Source organism: Mastomys coucha, unplaced genomic scaffold (assembly GCF_008632895.1).
Source record: "Mastomys coucha isolate ucsf_1 unplaced genomic scaffold, UCSF_Mcou_1 pScaffold8, whole genome shotgun sequence".
Lineage (NCBI taxonomy): Eukaryota > Metazoa > Chordata > Mammalia > Rodentia > Muridae > Mastomys > Mastomys coucha.
Genome location: NW_022196914.1, coordinates 52,083,670 through 52,100,369, shown reverse-complemented (window position 1 = coordinate 52,100,369; position 16,700 = coordinate 52,083,670). Strand labels below are relative to the sequence as shown.

General features: G+C 37.4%; 1 protein-coding gene across 7 annotated transcripts in view; it reads right to left on the bottom strand.

The window, feature by feature from the left end:
* Window positions 1-16,700, bottom strand: part of Ssbp2 (single stranded DNA binding protein 2) — a 211,930-nt gene that overhangs the window by 74,764 nt on the left and 120,466 nt on the right. For 5 of the 7 annotated variants that reach the window (XM_031360763.1, XM_031360761.1, XM_031360767.1 and 2 more), the window contains one exon: window positions 3,991-4,080. The exons of the other annotated variants lie outside the window; for them this stretch is intronic. In XM_031360763.1, the coding sequence (XP_031216623.1) occupies window positions 3,991-4,080 (90 nt within the window). The remainder of the gene's footprint in view (window positions 1-3,990; window positions 4,081-16,700) is intronic. 7 annotated transcript variants of the gene reach the window in all.

The window sequence follows — 16,700 nt, the reverse complement described above, 5'->3', positions numbered from 1 at the left end:
AAAGGGGGGTAAGGGGAAGGAAAGGAGAAGAGGGGGAGAAAGGGGAGGGAAGGAAGGGGAAGGAAAAGAGAAGAGGGGGAGAAAGGGGAGGGAAGGAAGGGGAAGGGAAGGAGAGGAGGGGGAGAAAGGGTAGGAGGCTGTTCTTTAGTGGAAATGAAAATAACACCTATTTTGGAGGGCTACTTTCAGTGTAAATTTTACAGTATGATTATAGAGTGAGTGCAACTCAAAACAACTTATGCTTTAACCTAGGACATTAATTATAAATTAGTAATTTTATTCATTTAATCCCAATACTTTAATCTCTTTATGGTTGACTCCTATTCCTGCTATGCTCAAATAAGTTTTGCATTTCTCCCTAGGAATATGAAGTATTTGCACACTCTACCTACTGGTAAATTGAAGAAGAGATAAGCCTTCCAGAATCCAGCTGCTAAAAGAAGCTGAGAGAAGAGAAGGCTGCTGAGAGCTCCTCTGAGTGCTGGGGTTTCGCTGCTATGTCTATGCTCACTTCTTAGAGAACCCTTGTCTCTTGCTAGTGAGCCTTCTGGATCCAGTCACCGAGGAGCCACAGCCTGTCCTTCTATGGTTGCTTGCAGTGGAGCCCTTTCCTAGAATGAACCTTGCTCACTGGCTGTGCTGAACATGGGGAGTGTTTTCATCTGCCAACTCACAAATGATTGTCTTTCCTAAAGCTTCTAGATGTGGACCATTCTCAGAGGAAAATGTCTGTGGAAATAGGAGTAGAAGCTGATGTTTTGCTGTCAAGTGTGATCACCCATGGCTCCTATGTATGAAAGGTGGCTTCTTCATGAACAAACTGCAGAAACCCAATACCAACTGGTTAGGAAACACTTCAGCTGACCTCATCACCATATTACTAAGACACATCAGCTTTTTAGTGTTTGATTGAACTTTTCAGTATTTTAGAAACATTTAAAAGTGCTGGGTATATATGAATTTTGAATAGATGGGGAAAGTCCTTGAGGTGAGCTGAAACATTCTTCTTAAGTGAACAGAAATAACTCGCATGTATACAGATTTTTCCATATCCTGTTTTTCTTTACATTGATAAAGATACTGCAATTATTCAAAGATCCAAAATAGGAACTGCAGTGTCTTCCTTAGTTCTTGCAACTTTTTCTTTTTTATGCCTAATTTGGGCAATCAACTGAGGCTTTTCAAACATAATTACCATTTCTTTTTTTCTAATCCTACTGTCCCAGATCTTGTCAGAAAGACTCTTTCTTGAGCTCTATTTAGGAAATAATCTCCTAGAATTATTTGTCCACTTGTAGACATATTCTTCTGTAACTGAATTTTGGCTAATATTGTTGAAATTATTTCCCCTTCAAAATGCAAAGGCAAAGATGTTCCTCTTGATAGCTCGGCATGGTCTTTAGGTTCAGACCCTGGACTATCTTCAGGCCCTCTCAGGTGGTACCACCACCATTCCCCTAGTAACTGGTCAGGATACAACTGGCTTGAAATACTAGGTGTCTACTCCTTTCCCCTCTGGGTTCCTGCCATTATTTCTCCTTCCCTGACTCTTCTTCTTTCTCTCTGCTTCCTTTGCCTAGCTCCTCATTCACCTTAAGATATTAATTTCGATTACAGTTCCTATATTGACAATGCTTTTCTAACTATACCTTTCCCAAGACTGAGTGTGACAGTCTAATTTGCTACAAGTGTACCTTCCACCAATTTAATATGCCTATTTTCAAATTTTCCCATACTTAAATCACTTCTTTTCACAGTTCACCACTCTCTGGGCTTTTTAATGTCAGGGATGTTATAAACATGTTTATCAGAGATACCCGAACAAAGTCTGAATCAACTGTAGCCTAAACAAAGTCTGAATCAACTGCACAACCAGGTCACTGCCTTTCTCAAAGATCTGCTGGATCTTGTAAGCATGGTAAAAAGATTTAGCTCTTCCCATGCCATTCCAGGCTCTTCTCAATAGACTAGAGCACACCTTTCCAATTTCATGTGCAGGACCCTTGTTTCCACTCCTGCACATTCTGTGTGTATCCTGCACACATCAATATTGCTTGCTTTACTGCTAGCATACTTTGGCTATGGGCCCACTTTCGGATGTGCTTTTCTTCTGCTTGTTTTGCTGGGCAGTTTCTCTAACCCTCACTCATCTCCGACTCTAGTGGACCTAATAATCATTCTCTCTTCTTGGCCACCACAAAACTTTTCACTTTACTTTTTCATTTTTAAAGCTGATTTGTTGTTGTTATTGTTGTTGTTAACACAAAGAGCCTCAGAAAGTTGTACACTGTATGTGATTTTTAGATATCACAGTATCTGGAATCTAGAGGTACCCAGTCATGAATGCTATCAGAATAATTTAAAGGAAATTAAAGCTATTTTGACTACTCTTACAAGAAAATAGGCAAGAGGGGTTAACACTGACAAATATGGAAACAATGTATAGGCTTATTCATCTTGGCATAGTGCTCTAGTGCAAACATGTGTTTCCTCCCCAAGAAATCTTCTCTTCCAACAGTGCAACCTGCTGTGCTCTACTTGTCTCACAGAGAAGACTCTCCAACATACTCCCTAACCCCAACCCTAACCCACTTTTGGCAAGAGAATTAAGAGTGTAAAGCAAAAATAAAATGAGCTGCAAACATGTCACAGATAGCAATCAACTTTCAAAGGTAATTTCAATGACAGAAATGAAGACTGTCTTGATTTAAAGTCCCAGCCCTGCCACTTTCTGTGAAAACATTTACCAGTGTTTTGGTATGTCTGCCTGCACTGTGAGAATCAGCAATCCAAACTTGAAACGTTGGCTACTGTAGGAGTTGGTAAGCTATGTAAAGTAGGTGGACTAAAGCACAGCATACAGAAAACAATGGTTAAATGTTAGCCATTGTCATCATTGTCTTATGTGGTGACTATTTAATGACCAAGAGTTATACTTAGGTCATCAGGATAGAATGTGGCTCTAACATGACTTTTACATCTTTCATGTTATTCCAGTAATAATAAAAAGCAGCTAGACAAATAAATATTCCCTAAATATGTAGGGTTGGTTTGAGGTTTTAAATGAGATCTTTTGATTCTACAGATCTATTATGCACAATTATTCACAATTTAATCTCTGCAAGCACCTTAATAATGGTATAAATTACTAACCAATGATTATCAAGGATTTTGAAATTATCAATTTGGCTTATAGGTGCATACTATATTAACAAGAAAGTGTGTTAGATATTAAATGCTGTAATGTCTCCCACCTCCAATCCTTAACTCTCTTCTTAATTTTCTCAAAGTGTGAAAAAATTAACCATATAGAAAAAAATCTTCATAATTTATATGGGTCTGTTGGTTTGGGTTAGAATTCTATCAGATTTAAGGTAAAGATCTATAAAATTTTTTAAAAAGATGTATTATAGCTCTAAAATCATTACTGTTGTTGCTAAAAGGAGCAGGTACTGAAATTTTAAAATGCTAAGTACACAATTGAAAATCTGATCTTCAAATTTTATACAATCATATTAATAAATATTCCAGCTGAAAAACCACAAAGGTGATTTCAAGTGTTTGATACAAACTATAATTTTTATTAAGTAGATAGATTATGACTTGGCTACTTTTGAAAATACAGCCAAATCTTGATTATTCTTAGTCTACAGAAATACAAACAGTTGAAAATGAGCGTTTTCACATTAAAGATGTCTTTTTCCACAAAGTATTCACCATGGTGAACTTATTAGTCTAATTTGTACTTTGATTTCTTTTCTTTCTTAATCAAATGAAATGGTTTAATATTAATCATAACAAGTAATACAGCAGAGGAAGGGAATGTAATAAGTAACCAGGCTGAGCAATCAAGAGTTGGCTGTACAGTATCACATTTACCTTAAGAAGCAAACTAAACGAACTCAAACAGCCTCATCCTACTCCATCACCATTAATAACACCCAGCAGGAGTCCCTCCACCTTAGCATTCCTAGTCAAGACTCTGAGTACCTGAAAGAACCCTGGTGGCACGGGACCTACTGGCATGCCATCTCCTGGGGGCATGTTTCCTAGCACGGGGCTGGGAGCTGCTGCAGCACTCTGCAAAGAATAAAGGAGAGACAGATCTACATCATTACAGAGAAGGCACAGGACCAAAGGCTGGTGGACACTGCAGGGTGGCTGCTTTTGTACTCCTAGGAGCAAAAGCTGCTGGTTCCCACTCTACAAGTGCCCTGAGATTAACAGTGTATAAACAATGTCAGTGGCTTTAACAGGCCTGGAGAAATTCATGAAGACAAAGATCTTTCATAAGATGACACATTTGAATATATATTATGTGCTCAGAGTAATGTGACAGATGATAAAAGTTTTAACAAATGTTTAATTTAAGGTACAGACATTTGGAATGGCAAACATTAGCAATGAATTGGCAGACAGGTAAAAGTCTGTGTATGATGATCACAGGGACTGGGAGAAAGACCTTTATTTAGATTATACTTAAATATGTCATAAACAAGTAAAATTCACGTTCTGCCTACAGATAGCCGTATTTTATTCATTTTAATATGTTATAGTCATCACCCAAAACATAAAGTATAAGATGGGAGGATGAAAATGCAAGTAGGAGACTGAAGAAACAATTAAATTAGATTTGAAGACACTGGTCTCATACAAGTTATTATCAGATTAAAAAATTCAAAGTTTATTTAATTTATAAACTTTTGATGAAATTCTAGCATTTCATTAAATGGGAATATGAAAAAATAAAACTTTTGGTTTAGATTCTTTGTACTCAGGTAAGGGCTATAGATTTCTTTTTTTATACATTGGTACACATGAAGCTGTTCTGTAACTAACAACTTTTATTTTTTAATTTCATTAAAACATTTAAAGTCCTAAAACTACTCAAGAAGGGGCCAGATGGGGTTGTAAACTAGTACCACCTTTATGGAAGAACATATGAAACGTCCTGAAAAAAACAAAACAAAACCAAACCCAGAAATAAAACTAATCCAGCAATGGATAATCTTACTATCATGTATATATCCAGAAGAGAAATCATTATTGTGGAGAGATATCTGTAGTCCTGTTTTATCTGAAGTGCTATTTATAATAGCCAAAATATAGAACCAACCTAAACGTTCACTGATGAATGAATGAATATGGAAAATGTGGCCCATATATACAATGGAATTTTATTTAGCCCTAAAAAACTGTGACAGCACAGATAAGCCTGGAGGACATTATGCTAAGTTCAAATAAAGCAGGGCAGAGAGACAAGTAGCACACGATCTTACACAGATGTGGAAGGTAAAGAGCTGACCTCATAAAGCTGAGAATAGACTGGCCAGTGGACGGTGAAGAGAGTAAGAAAAGGACTGTGAAACAAGTACAGAGGCACAGCCAGCTCAAGGAGGGAAGTTCTGGGTTATATTTTACAGCAGTGCAACTGTAGTTAGCAATATTTTAAAGCAGTAGCAAGAGAAGATTCTGAATGATTTTACTACAAAGGCACCACAGAGGCTTAGGACACACCAGTTTGATATTTAACAGCTTTGCTGTGAAAAAACATTCCAAGCTGGTCCCACACTTATGTACATGCTGCCCTGAATACAGTGTACCTGTTGCATCCATCCATGCACTCGGCCCATAGATGATATGGTGTCTTAGCATGTTCTAGTGCATAATTCCACAGTACTTGAGGTTGTTGATTTTCACAGTTCCCAAGAGTATCTAGGCTGAAATGTGATCCTGTGAAATGCTGTGTACTTATGAATCCAAATGTAACTACAGTCAAGAATATGAATACAAAAGAGGAAGCTGCTTCTTATGACTACATGAACATGCTTGGAGGCAGCACGCAGTAAGACAGACTTACTGACTAGACAGACTTACTGACTACTGCCTGATGCAGCACTACCAGCTCATCTCCTTTCATTTTGTACAGCACCCCACATGATCTTTTAAAAATAAAAGCAAGCTGATTTTCCATTTAACTAAACTTGCATAATATTTTAATATAATGTTAGAGGGGACAAATTTACAATCAACAACAGTTAGGTTAAGTATGAACAATTACAACCAAGTCTAGGAAGCAGGATTTGATCTCTGCCCTTGAGGCTACATAATTCAAACCTATTTTTCACCAATTATAGTTATCCAAAAAGTATACTGGTAAGTTTTTTCCTATATTAGGAAATAAAACTGGTTCATGTGTACTAACAGGTAAAGAATGTAGTAGTAAGAAGTAAAGTGCATAGTTAAGTATTGACGGATTGTTTTTCTCCAGAGTGCATTGTCTACAGGTACTTGTTAGTTTTTCCTTCAAGATCTTCATAATATATGTACCTCATGATATACTTTATAGACTTTTTATGACCTTAAAGTTATTTTATAAGTTCAGGAAAATAGTCCCTTTCTGGGTTTGTCACTCCAGTCAAGGACTTTATTCCTGCAAATAGAGCAGGAATAAAACCGTTGCTTTAAGGCTTACTCCCAGCAAGTGGAGAAAGACAATAAACAAAACAAATAAAGGAGAATATTTGTTTGTGATCTAATCCAAGGAGCTCCGAAGGAACAGGGTGGATCCCTCATAGTCAAGAGGACAGGCTGGCAATTCTGAAAGCCCAGTGATGGGGTCACACCAACCCTGGATCAGGCTTCAGGAAGCCTGCTGGACTCAGATGGGCCATTCATTGTTTTTGTGGTCTCTCTCCTCTCTTTGTCTGTCTGTCTGTCTGTCTGTCTGTCTGTCTGTCTGTCTGCCTGCCTGCCTGCCTGCCTGCCTGCCTGCCTGCCTCCCTCCCTCCTTCTCTCTCTCTCTCCCTCTCTCTCATAGTACCAGGAGCAATTGCAGTAGTTTTATGTGATCCTGGCTGGCCTAGAATTCACTACCCACCAGAAGCTGTCCTTTAGAACTGTAATACTCCTGCCTCTGCCTCCCAAGTGCTGGGATTACAGGGGCATGCTACCATGCCCAGCTTTTACTGTTGTTAGACTCTCCTCCTTACATTTCAAAACATGCCAAATTCTTGTACAACTTTAAGAGTGGAGATTCTGCAATTCCAATAATCATGTTTAGCACACAATGATAAAGGATACCTGAACACCAGGAGCCTGATAACTAGATGACTTACAGAACATGGCCCAGTTAGTTAGTTACTTGGTGTAAGAGAAATTTTTAGCTCTCTTTTAAAGATACAAAAAGAACACATATTAGAAATTATGCAAGGCACAAAGTAAACTTTACTTTGAGGACTCGATCTAAGCCATACTGGTCAACCATGTCCGCTAAGCTTTACTAATAAATTGTATTATGTAATCAGCTTAGCGCACCATTTGGTCCACTCACAAATGTTATTCTGTTAATATCACAGAAGTATACTAATTGTTCTGCAATTACTGTCAAATAATAAACCTCCAACTGAATACCATGCTAATTTGTGTACAGTAGCAATCTAAATAATGTAAGTATTGACTCCGTAAAGAGTAAAGCTATGTGAATTAAAGCTTCTCAAAGGAAAAAGTTCTTAATTTCTTGAACAAACTTGTATGATGTTTACTTCTAACACAAGACAAATTTAATCCACGATCTAAGAATAAACAGAACCGTACAACTGGGCCTAACGCAGTGTGTAGGACTCTGTATAGCCACATAACAAGAGTAAATGGCTTAGTTATATTAAAACTCCCACAAAGAATTCTCACTAGACTATCATGGAGAATCCTTTATTATATAGTTGTTTTGGGTTGATTTTTATAATAGCTTATCTTAATGAAAGAAAAACATACACTATGATTTTACGATATTTCTTGTAGCTAACTGAATCAGGAAGACTTTCTGTTTGGACGTAAACATGCTGTTTCAGTGTTTTCTGCTGGATTCAATTACTTACTTTCATACCTTATTTTTTCAGGTATGTTCATTTTTACACACATTTTATCAAATCATTAGCTTTGCTATTTGAATACTGTAGAGAGGAGGTCCACATACCTCTAAGAGGTTTCAAAAGAGTAGACATGAAGCTAAAAAGATTTGCTTTATCACAAAATATAATCAGTTTTATTAAGATTTTATCCACCAGTAACTAACTGCTCCTTTGATTCACTAAGAGTATAGGGAACCAGGTCCTAATTACATAGTGAGAATCAAGATGTAAAATCTACATTTTGTGGAACAGAAAAATATTAAGGATATACAAAACTGTAAAGTAGTAACTGCAAAAATAAAATGGTGATATGACTTAGAAATTGAAAGGAGATTAAAATAAACAGGATTGTTGGGTTTTTTTATTATATCATCTGTACTATTTTAAGCCTTTATGATTTAAATTATGTCTTTTCCCAAATTCATGTGTTACCAATACGAAAGAAGTAAGAGGTAGCATCTTTAAGAGGTGATGGGGATAGAAGAGTCCTCCCTTTTTAACAGGTCTTAAAAGAACGGGTGAGGTAGTTCATTCTATATGCTCTTTTGCCTTCCTCAAATAAGGACACAGCAGGAACGTCCTACCACTAGGTGGCAGTGCTCAGCCTTAGACTTCCCAGTTTCCAGGCTATGATAACACAACACACACTGGCCATATACAGGCATTTTCAAGAAAATCTTAAAATGATAGTAGTAGCTATCTGGCAATATAGATTATAATTCAAAACACTTAAATAGTCTGATTTCTTGTTGAAGATAGCTTTACTATATTAAGAAATCTTTCTATGTATATACCTAGTCCTATAAAAACAAAAGAAAAACAAACAAACAACTTACAAAAATTCAGGAATAAGAAAAGAAACTTTCATTTCCATTTGATAGACATGTGGTTTTCTTCTGAGGAACATAACATTGATAATCACACACTGATAACTGTCTTAATCATTACTGTATTCTAGGGCTAGCCCTGTTTGATCATCAGAGGAACTCTTTTTAAGTAGATAGTAAATTTTATTTACTGGTAGATATTTGAAACTTTGACAACTACATTCTTCCTACATGTTATTTGTTCTTTTGTATTTTTCAAATGTGAGCATCACATTTGCCCTTTCAAAACATTGTTTGCCCTTTTAAAACAAATTAACATCAAATGGTTTTATATACTTCAACTTGATGTAAACAATGTAGTTTAAAAATATACAACAATAAAATTTCTTGAATATGCAGGTGTGGTGACACATGCCTTTATTGCCAGCATCTAGAAGATAGAGACAGGCAGATCTTTGTGAGTTCAGGGCCAGCCTGGTCTACATATCAAGTTCTAGACCAGCCAGGATTACATGGTGAGGCCCTGTTTAAAAAGCAAAAACAAAAACAAAAAGAATACCAAAACAAAAACAAAAAACCGAAACCAGCAAAACAGCTTTCTCAGATATAAGAGCATTTCTGAAAGAACTACAGCCATTGTTCTTGACTTAGATGCTGTCAATTTGCTCATTTAAAATTTTCCATCATTTCATTTCAGTGACACATTTAACTCTATCCACGTTCGAGCTCCTTTCATATTCTTTGCAAGTCTCTCCCTTTAGAGCTGAGCAGACTGTAGGACACTGTAGCCTTTTCTAGTCCTTCCCGTTAAGAAGTCTGGAATTCATCCTCCTCAGTTTGGAGCCCAAACATTGTAGATAAATAGTTCCTACTGTACAGATAAATCATATACTGCACAGCCACAGGGCACCCAGCAGCCTGTCTCTCCACTACCTCACAAACGCTGCCCACCACTGCGGGCCTGGCTCAACAATTTTGTTTTTTTAACCCTGAAGTAAATTATCCTACTCTTCTTTCCACAAATTGATTACTAGTTTGCTTTTTTTTCTATTTTACTAATATGTTTATTTTAAAACAATATTTTTATTTTACTTGTTAAACTTTATCATCCATTTTCAAACATCTAACTAATCCAACTTTATTCTGTTTGGTAATAATAAAGACTATAAAGAAATATATTTTATGATGAATTTACCTCTGTTTGTATCTGCAAGGTCTAATGTTGGTGTTCTGTACTTCTTTTTAATTGTCTGAATTCAATTTTATTTTCCTGATTAATGGAAATAAACTGACTAGAGGAATTAGGAAATAAAATGAGAACAATACCCAGTCTTATAGATGTCATACTTTTAATATAATTCACACATGGTTGGATATTTTAGTTTTTAAATTTTAGTTTCCTGACTATAGCCAAGGTAAACCATGTTTTACACCTCCAGCATCCAGGAGAATGTTGACTAGTATGTTTTTATGATATTCCACTAATAAAACATAAACATTCTCTTTTATTTGTTGACTTTGTCTCTGAACATTCTCTAATTTCTAGTTCTTAGTCTTTTCTTTATATATCAACTATTGCTCTTCCGTTTCTCTTTATGCTTCTGTCAGCTCTTGCCCAGGAGGCTCACACAGGAATTTCACCTCTGTGAAATGGGGCACAGATTCAAATGTAGAAAACCTACACTTCTGGTGTACCAATTGCAAGTGGACAACGTTGGAGTGTTTTAAGCTTCTGAGTTTGTTCTAAATGCCTGCTGTAGATGAAGGTATATTGGTTTTCAAATCTGGAAGGAACTCTGGGAGGAAATGAAAACTAACACACCTATATCTCTAAATTACTACTTCATTTCTGAAAAAAATATTGCTCAAAGAACATTTAGAAGGTGAGTAACTCTAAAGATCTTTGGAATTTACTGTAGCTAACCTGTTTTAGACTATGTATTTACTAATTATATAATTTTTTATTAAAATCAATCTCCTGGTTAAGAATAAGTAAACAAAAATAAATCCCATATTAAACCCCACTAGCTTTTGCTGCCCATTTGCTGTCATCATTCTATGACTGGCTTTGCATCTTGGTCAGGTCAGTCGGTTCTCTTCATTCTGCAGAGACAGTGGCAGAGCTTAGAGAAGATGCCACAAGATGCATCTCCTTCTGTAGCTGCCAGCTGGGTTTCTGAGACCCTCCCTCTGCTCATCTACAAAGTAAAGACTGACTGGTAATGAATGTCCACCAATCCTGTCTAGACTCCACAGTCAGAGGGCAGAAAACACAAGCATGCACGCACAAGCACATGAACCAGGAAGCACTGTTTGGGATTCACATCCTGCTGACTTGCTGATGGTGCCTACCTGGCCCTACGTCTGCTGCAGAGTGAACAGGCCTGAACTGAAACAGTGCTTCCTTTATTTACAGCACTGGAAGAGTGTCTGTTTCTTTACTAGGTTGGTTCCATTCCTACCTCACTAATGCTTGAGTGTTCGAGAGGCCCAAGCTAGTATCCTACAGTTCTTTCTTCACATCAGTTCAGAGAAAAACAGTAGACTCTACCAGGGCCCCCACAAGGGGCAGCCAGTCTCTGGATACCAATAGTTATTCTACCTGTATTTCTGCCACGTCTGCCTGATACATACAGGTCTTCCATCAGTCACCACCCTAAACCACAAAACGAGGTTGAGGACGAGGACGACAATGGATGAGGACGAGGACTACAACGACAATGGATGAGGACAACAACGACCACTACCACCACCACTACCACCACTGCCGCCGCCGCCACTGTCGCCGCCGCCGCCGCCGCCGTGATCACTTGCATAGATCTCTACATGTGCCTGCTGTAAGATCTCCAGGGTACATGTACTTCCTAACAATGGTTTCCTGCAGGATTTCCTTCATTTGCTTATTCCATCATCCTAGAGTAGTCTTGTTTTAGAATCCAAGACATATTTGTTCCAAAAATACTCCCATATCCCTTCCACTGAAGAAGTTCTTCTGAAAAGTCTTTGTCTAGAACAGACCACAACTATGGAGCTACAGCTCTGGATCAATAGCCTGAACTAAATCGCTGGCATTTTTATTTCAATATTGATCTTTTTCCAAGAAGGTAACCATAATACTCATTTTAAAGATATATCACTTACACCTTAGCTTACAATGACATAAGATGGGTACTTCTATTGGGTACTGCAGCACCTGCCCATAAGCCCAGCACTTAGGAAGAGGATGCTGGGAATTCAGGGTCAGCCTGGGCTACACAGTAAGACCACAGCTATAAGACATTAAAAAACAAACAAACAAACAAAAAACTCAAAAACATGTTTTTCTTTTTTGATATATACAAATATTAAACTCATAGGAAAAATTTAAAGCTAACAGTTCTCAAATCTATTTCCCTTAACAACATTGTCAGTATGGACCTGAAAAAGCATATAACTAATAAGGTATTTCAAGTTTTACCCAGATCAAATCAGTAAACATGATCAAGCAGAAATTTAATACATTTTTAAATCAAAAATTTGAATCATTTTATTATAACTTGGAAGATTTCTATCACTGAATATTTTAAAGGTATTTAGAACATTTTATCTTTTAATAAAGTTAGTACACATAAAAAAGGAACCCAAGAATAGTTTGAGCCAAAATCTTATTACTTAGTTTTTAAAAAATGTTTATTTAAAGAGTTAGAGCTGGAAACCTACCAAAAGACACAAGATGAAAATAAATTAGTAAATAAAATACTTGTTTCTGTTCACACTAAGCTGAAACAGTAACTAAATTATTGAGCCTGCTCTCACAGGCAAGTACTTGCCCCATCTTTTCTCTCAGTGTGGAGTGTAACTGCTTATCTCTGCTACTGTTTTTTATTTTGTTTCTGTTTTGTTTTGTTTTGTTTTGTTTTATTTTTAGTATAGAATGAAGTTTATTTGGGAGGCATTGGAAGAGGGGTTGAGAAGGGAGTAGAGGCAGAGAAAAGAGAGGAGTCAGAGAAAGAGGCAGTCCTGGAACACGTGGAGAGAGAGAGAGAGAGTGAGGAGGAGAGAAAGGGAGCAAGGGGTCAGAGAGAGGAAAGGGTCTTGCTACTGCGTTTTTAAACTATTTAATTGCTTCATGGGGCACGACCAAGCAGCACTATAGTTTGGCACATAAAAACACACAGATAAAGGATAACTTTTTAGGGAGGTTTTTAATCTGTGTAATACTTTTAAAAGATAGCTTTAAATTACTTTAACAAAGGTCTTAAAAATAGATCATATCTATACAAAATAAGATGTGCCTTATAAAAACAGATCTAGCCAATCCTAAACTAGAGGGATGCTGTCCCTGAAACTGTCCCACTGGATGCTGGAGTCTGCTCTTATCCCTCAAATTGCCACTTGAAATGTTTTAAATAATGCTTTGAACTTGTCTTTCTATACTGTATCACATTTTTTATGATATTCTCATGCTGAGAAGTCTCCATCCTTAAAGAGTATGAATTTCCTTTTTAGAAGTAGATCAAATTCATTTATTACAGTTCTAAGGAAACACTGAAATAAGGCTAGATGAAAGATTTCTGAAATAGACACTTAAATATTGCTTTTATTTTTCATATAAAAATGGCTCAAAAGCCAGGTGTGGTGGAGTATTTTAGTATTCTTAGTACTTGGTAAGCAGAGGCAGGAGGATCATTGAGTTTGGGGATAGCCTGATCTACATAGTTTTCCAGGCCACCTAGAAATATCCATCTCAAAATCAAATGAGCCCAGAATTCAAATATAAGAATGGAAGTTTAAATACTGAGGTGCCTTAGGTTTGTACACATATTTCAATTTAATTTTTGACTTGATATTTCTCACTCATCCATGAATTTATACACCACAAACTTTACATGCAGCATATGTGTAAGACTGTATTGAGCTGACCATGTTCTTGTCAGAGACAATTATAATCTTAAAAGAAGACAGATGATTAGAATCAGGTGTATGCAGCAGTGTGGTAAAAGTTACAGAGGGAAAGGTGCACTTGAAGAAAACCCCGTGGAAAAGACATTTAAGCTGAAAGCTAAAGAAGGGCTGGTGATGAGGGTTCAAAGGTGGTTAGGAGTGTCACCCACTACCACGTGAAGGGGGAGGAAGCATCCGGTAGCACGTGCAGCAAGGGAGCACATGAAACAGCAGGAAAGATCAACTGTTGGCAAACTGCAGCGTGACATGGCTGTGACTGTGCTTTAAATTACTGTACGTCAGCAACGGGCTTCATTAGGGCACTGTCTTGCATACTGTGCTCTCTCCTGTCCTGAGCCACTGTCCCCACTTTACCCTGCTGCCCTTCTGCTGTACCCTCCCCGCAGTACCCAGCATCTACTTTCACAGCACATATTTCACTGCCCAGCCTGCCTGAAGGTCTTTTCTTCCTCTCGAGTCCCCTTTCTAGCTTCATGATCTAAACATCAGCAAACAGTAAATAAGGATTTATGGTTCCTATAACCCTTGCATTACTGTCCTGTAGCACTGACCGCACTCTATTTAAAATTTCTGTTTTGTAACTGAAAACTGTCCTAAGAGGACAGGCCAGTTTTCTTTCTTGTGTAGGTAACACTTATTCTGAGCACAAACACAGTAAAAGTTGGCTAAACTAAACCTGAGTTTATTATGTTGATATTTTGTTTTTTATATAATAAATGTTCTGTCATTTACAGAATTAAGAAGTAGTCAAATTCTAACAGAGCATATGCTGTTTTACACCAGGCAAGTGTATCAAATTCCTGGAAGAAAACTTATAGAAGCCACTTAATTCATACTTGTTGTCTTATTTCCTAGTAGTTTCACGCATAAAGAAGGGTAACACAGAGTAACTTATATAATCTTCATGGTAACATTCCACATAGATGATGAGCATGAATCAATGGTGCTATTACATATAAAATATCCACTGACTTGTAGAATCATTGTATCTGGGGAGGAAGCTGAGTATCAAAGATGACCATGTAACTCATTTTTAAGATCAGGATCTAATATATGGTACTCAGTCATAGCTAACCATTAAGTGAACATGGTTTTAAACACTGATTATATATGAAGCCATAAAAATCATTATTTCTTTCACTATAGAATCACAAATGGTAGGTTACTCAACTAAATCAAATTAGATGCTTTAACAAAACAGAAGTTAAGGCAAAAAGAATTATTGGGTATAAAAAGCATTTTTACGCCGGGCGGTGGTGGCGCACGCCTTTAATCCCAGCACTTGGGAGGCAGAGGCAGGTGGATTTCTGAGTTCGAGGCCAGCCTGGTCTACAGAGTGAGTTCCAGGACAGCCAGGGCTACAGAGAAACCCTGTCTCGAAATAAAAAAAAACAAACAAACAAAAAAAAAAGCATTTTTACTCAATAAAAAGAATAATTCATAAGCAAATTATAACCTTTAATACACTTAAGGGAATAAGTATCAAACAGAGTAAAGTACAGACACTAAGAAATTCGAAATCACAGTGAAGGACTCAGGGCCTGCTAGACACTGGGCATGAATAAACTACAGCTCCCATTTGCATCTGAAGTTGCAAGTCAGATGTAATAGACCCCTAGAAACAGCATTTCTACACGCAGAAAACCTAACGCTTTCCAGCACTCTCTTAGCCTTGGCACTTACCAAGCAAGCAGAATGGAATACAGGAAGATATTTGGTACTTGGCAAACAGAAAGAGAAATGATTATTTAACACTCTAAAGGAATAAGCAAGAGAACCTAATATGTATATACAGGTAAAAACACAGCTAGAGGTAGAACCAACCATATAATGTTTTTTCTGACCATAAAAACAGCACTGAAGTAGAAAATAATGAGAAATACCTCTAAAGGGAATATACCTTTAGGTTAGAAAGGTAATTATTCTAAGGTAGTGATGTCATTCTTCAATAAAGAATTAATGTTATATTCTTTACATGTCTGCATATCATTTGGATTCTTATGCCTAAGCAGGGGCACTGTCACCTGTCTTCCACACATTAAGAGCAGGCTAAACCTCACCAAATACACAAAAAACAAAGATACAAATATCACATTGCAAGTAATTTGGGACAGAACATATAAGACCCTATGAGCATGAACAGTAAGAAGAAAGCTACCAAATATTTAATGAACTTCACTGAAGTTTTGGTTAAGCTAAATCTTGAAGAAAAAAAAGTATGTTTGAAAGGAATTTTTAAACGTTCTTATTGGAATAGTAATGCTAACAAGCCCTGAGGAAGCAATGCTTGTTGACCTGAAGAGGACAGACAAGGATTCCTTGATGATAGGGGAGAGTTGGCCATGAGATGAGATGATCAACAGAAAGTTCTGAAGATCCATAGACACAGGATTCAGTAAGCCAATGAGGGTTACATTCTCACAAGGACTCAATTAAGTTTTAAGAACCTCAATAAGAAGATGGGGAGATTTCTCCACAGTACTGAGGCCTGAACAATGAGAAAGAAAATGAAAGTGCGGACAGTAACATTTAACATGCACCGGGCTGTTAGGCTGGACAAGTAGAAACCATAATGCAGAAATGAAAGCATTGAGCTGAGGCATAACATCATGGGCAAGGGTTAGAGACCCTAAAGACAGCTAGGACGGGCTGTCAGCAGGATGCAGCCTTTTGAAACCCCAGCATACTGGAGAAGGCAGGACTGTGGGACAAGCAATGAGGACAGCAGAAGCTGTGGAGTGGAGCCTTCCTGTCATGATGATCTGAGCAGCATGTGCTGTGAATGGCAGAACAGTGCAGTGGAGTTGCCAGGTCCTCTGGAACCCAGACAGTCAGAAGTCCCAGAATGTTAACAGTGAACTTCCTATACTACTGAGTTTTGTGTTTTCTTTAACTTGATTATAAATTTGCTCTGTTCTTCCCTCTTGGAATACAAGTTTGAAAAAAGCTCTGGCCGGGCAGTGGTGGCGCATGCCTTTAATCCCAGCACTTGGAAGGCAGAGGCAGGCGGATTTCTGAG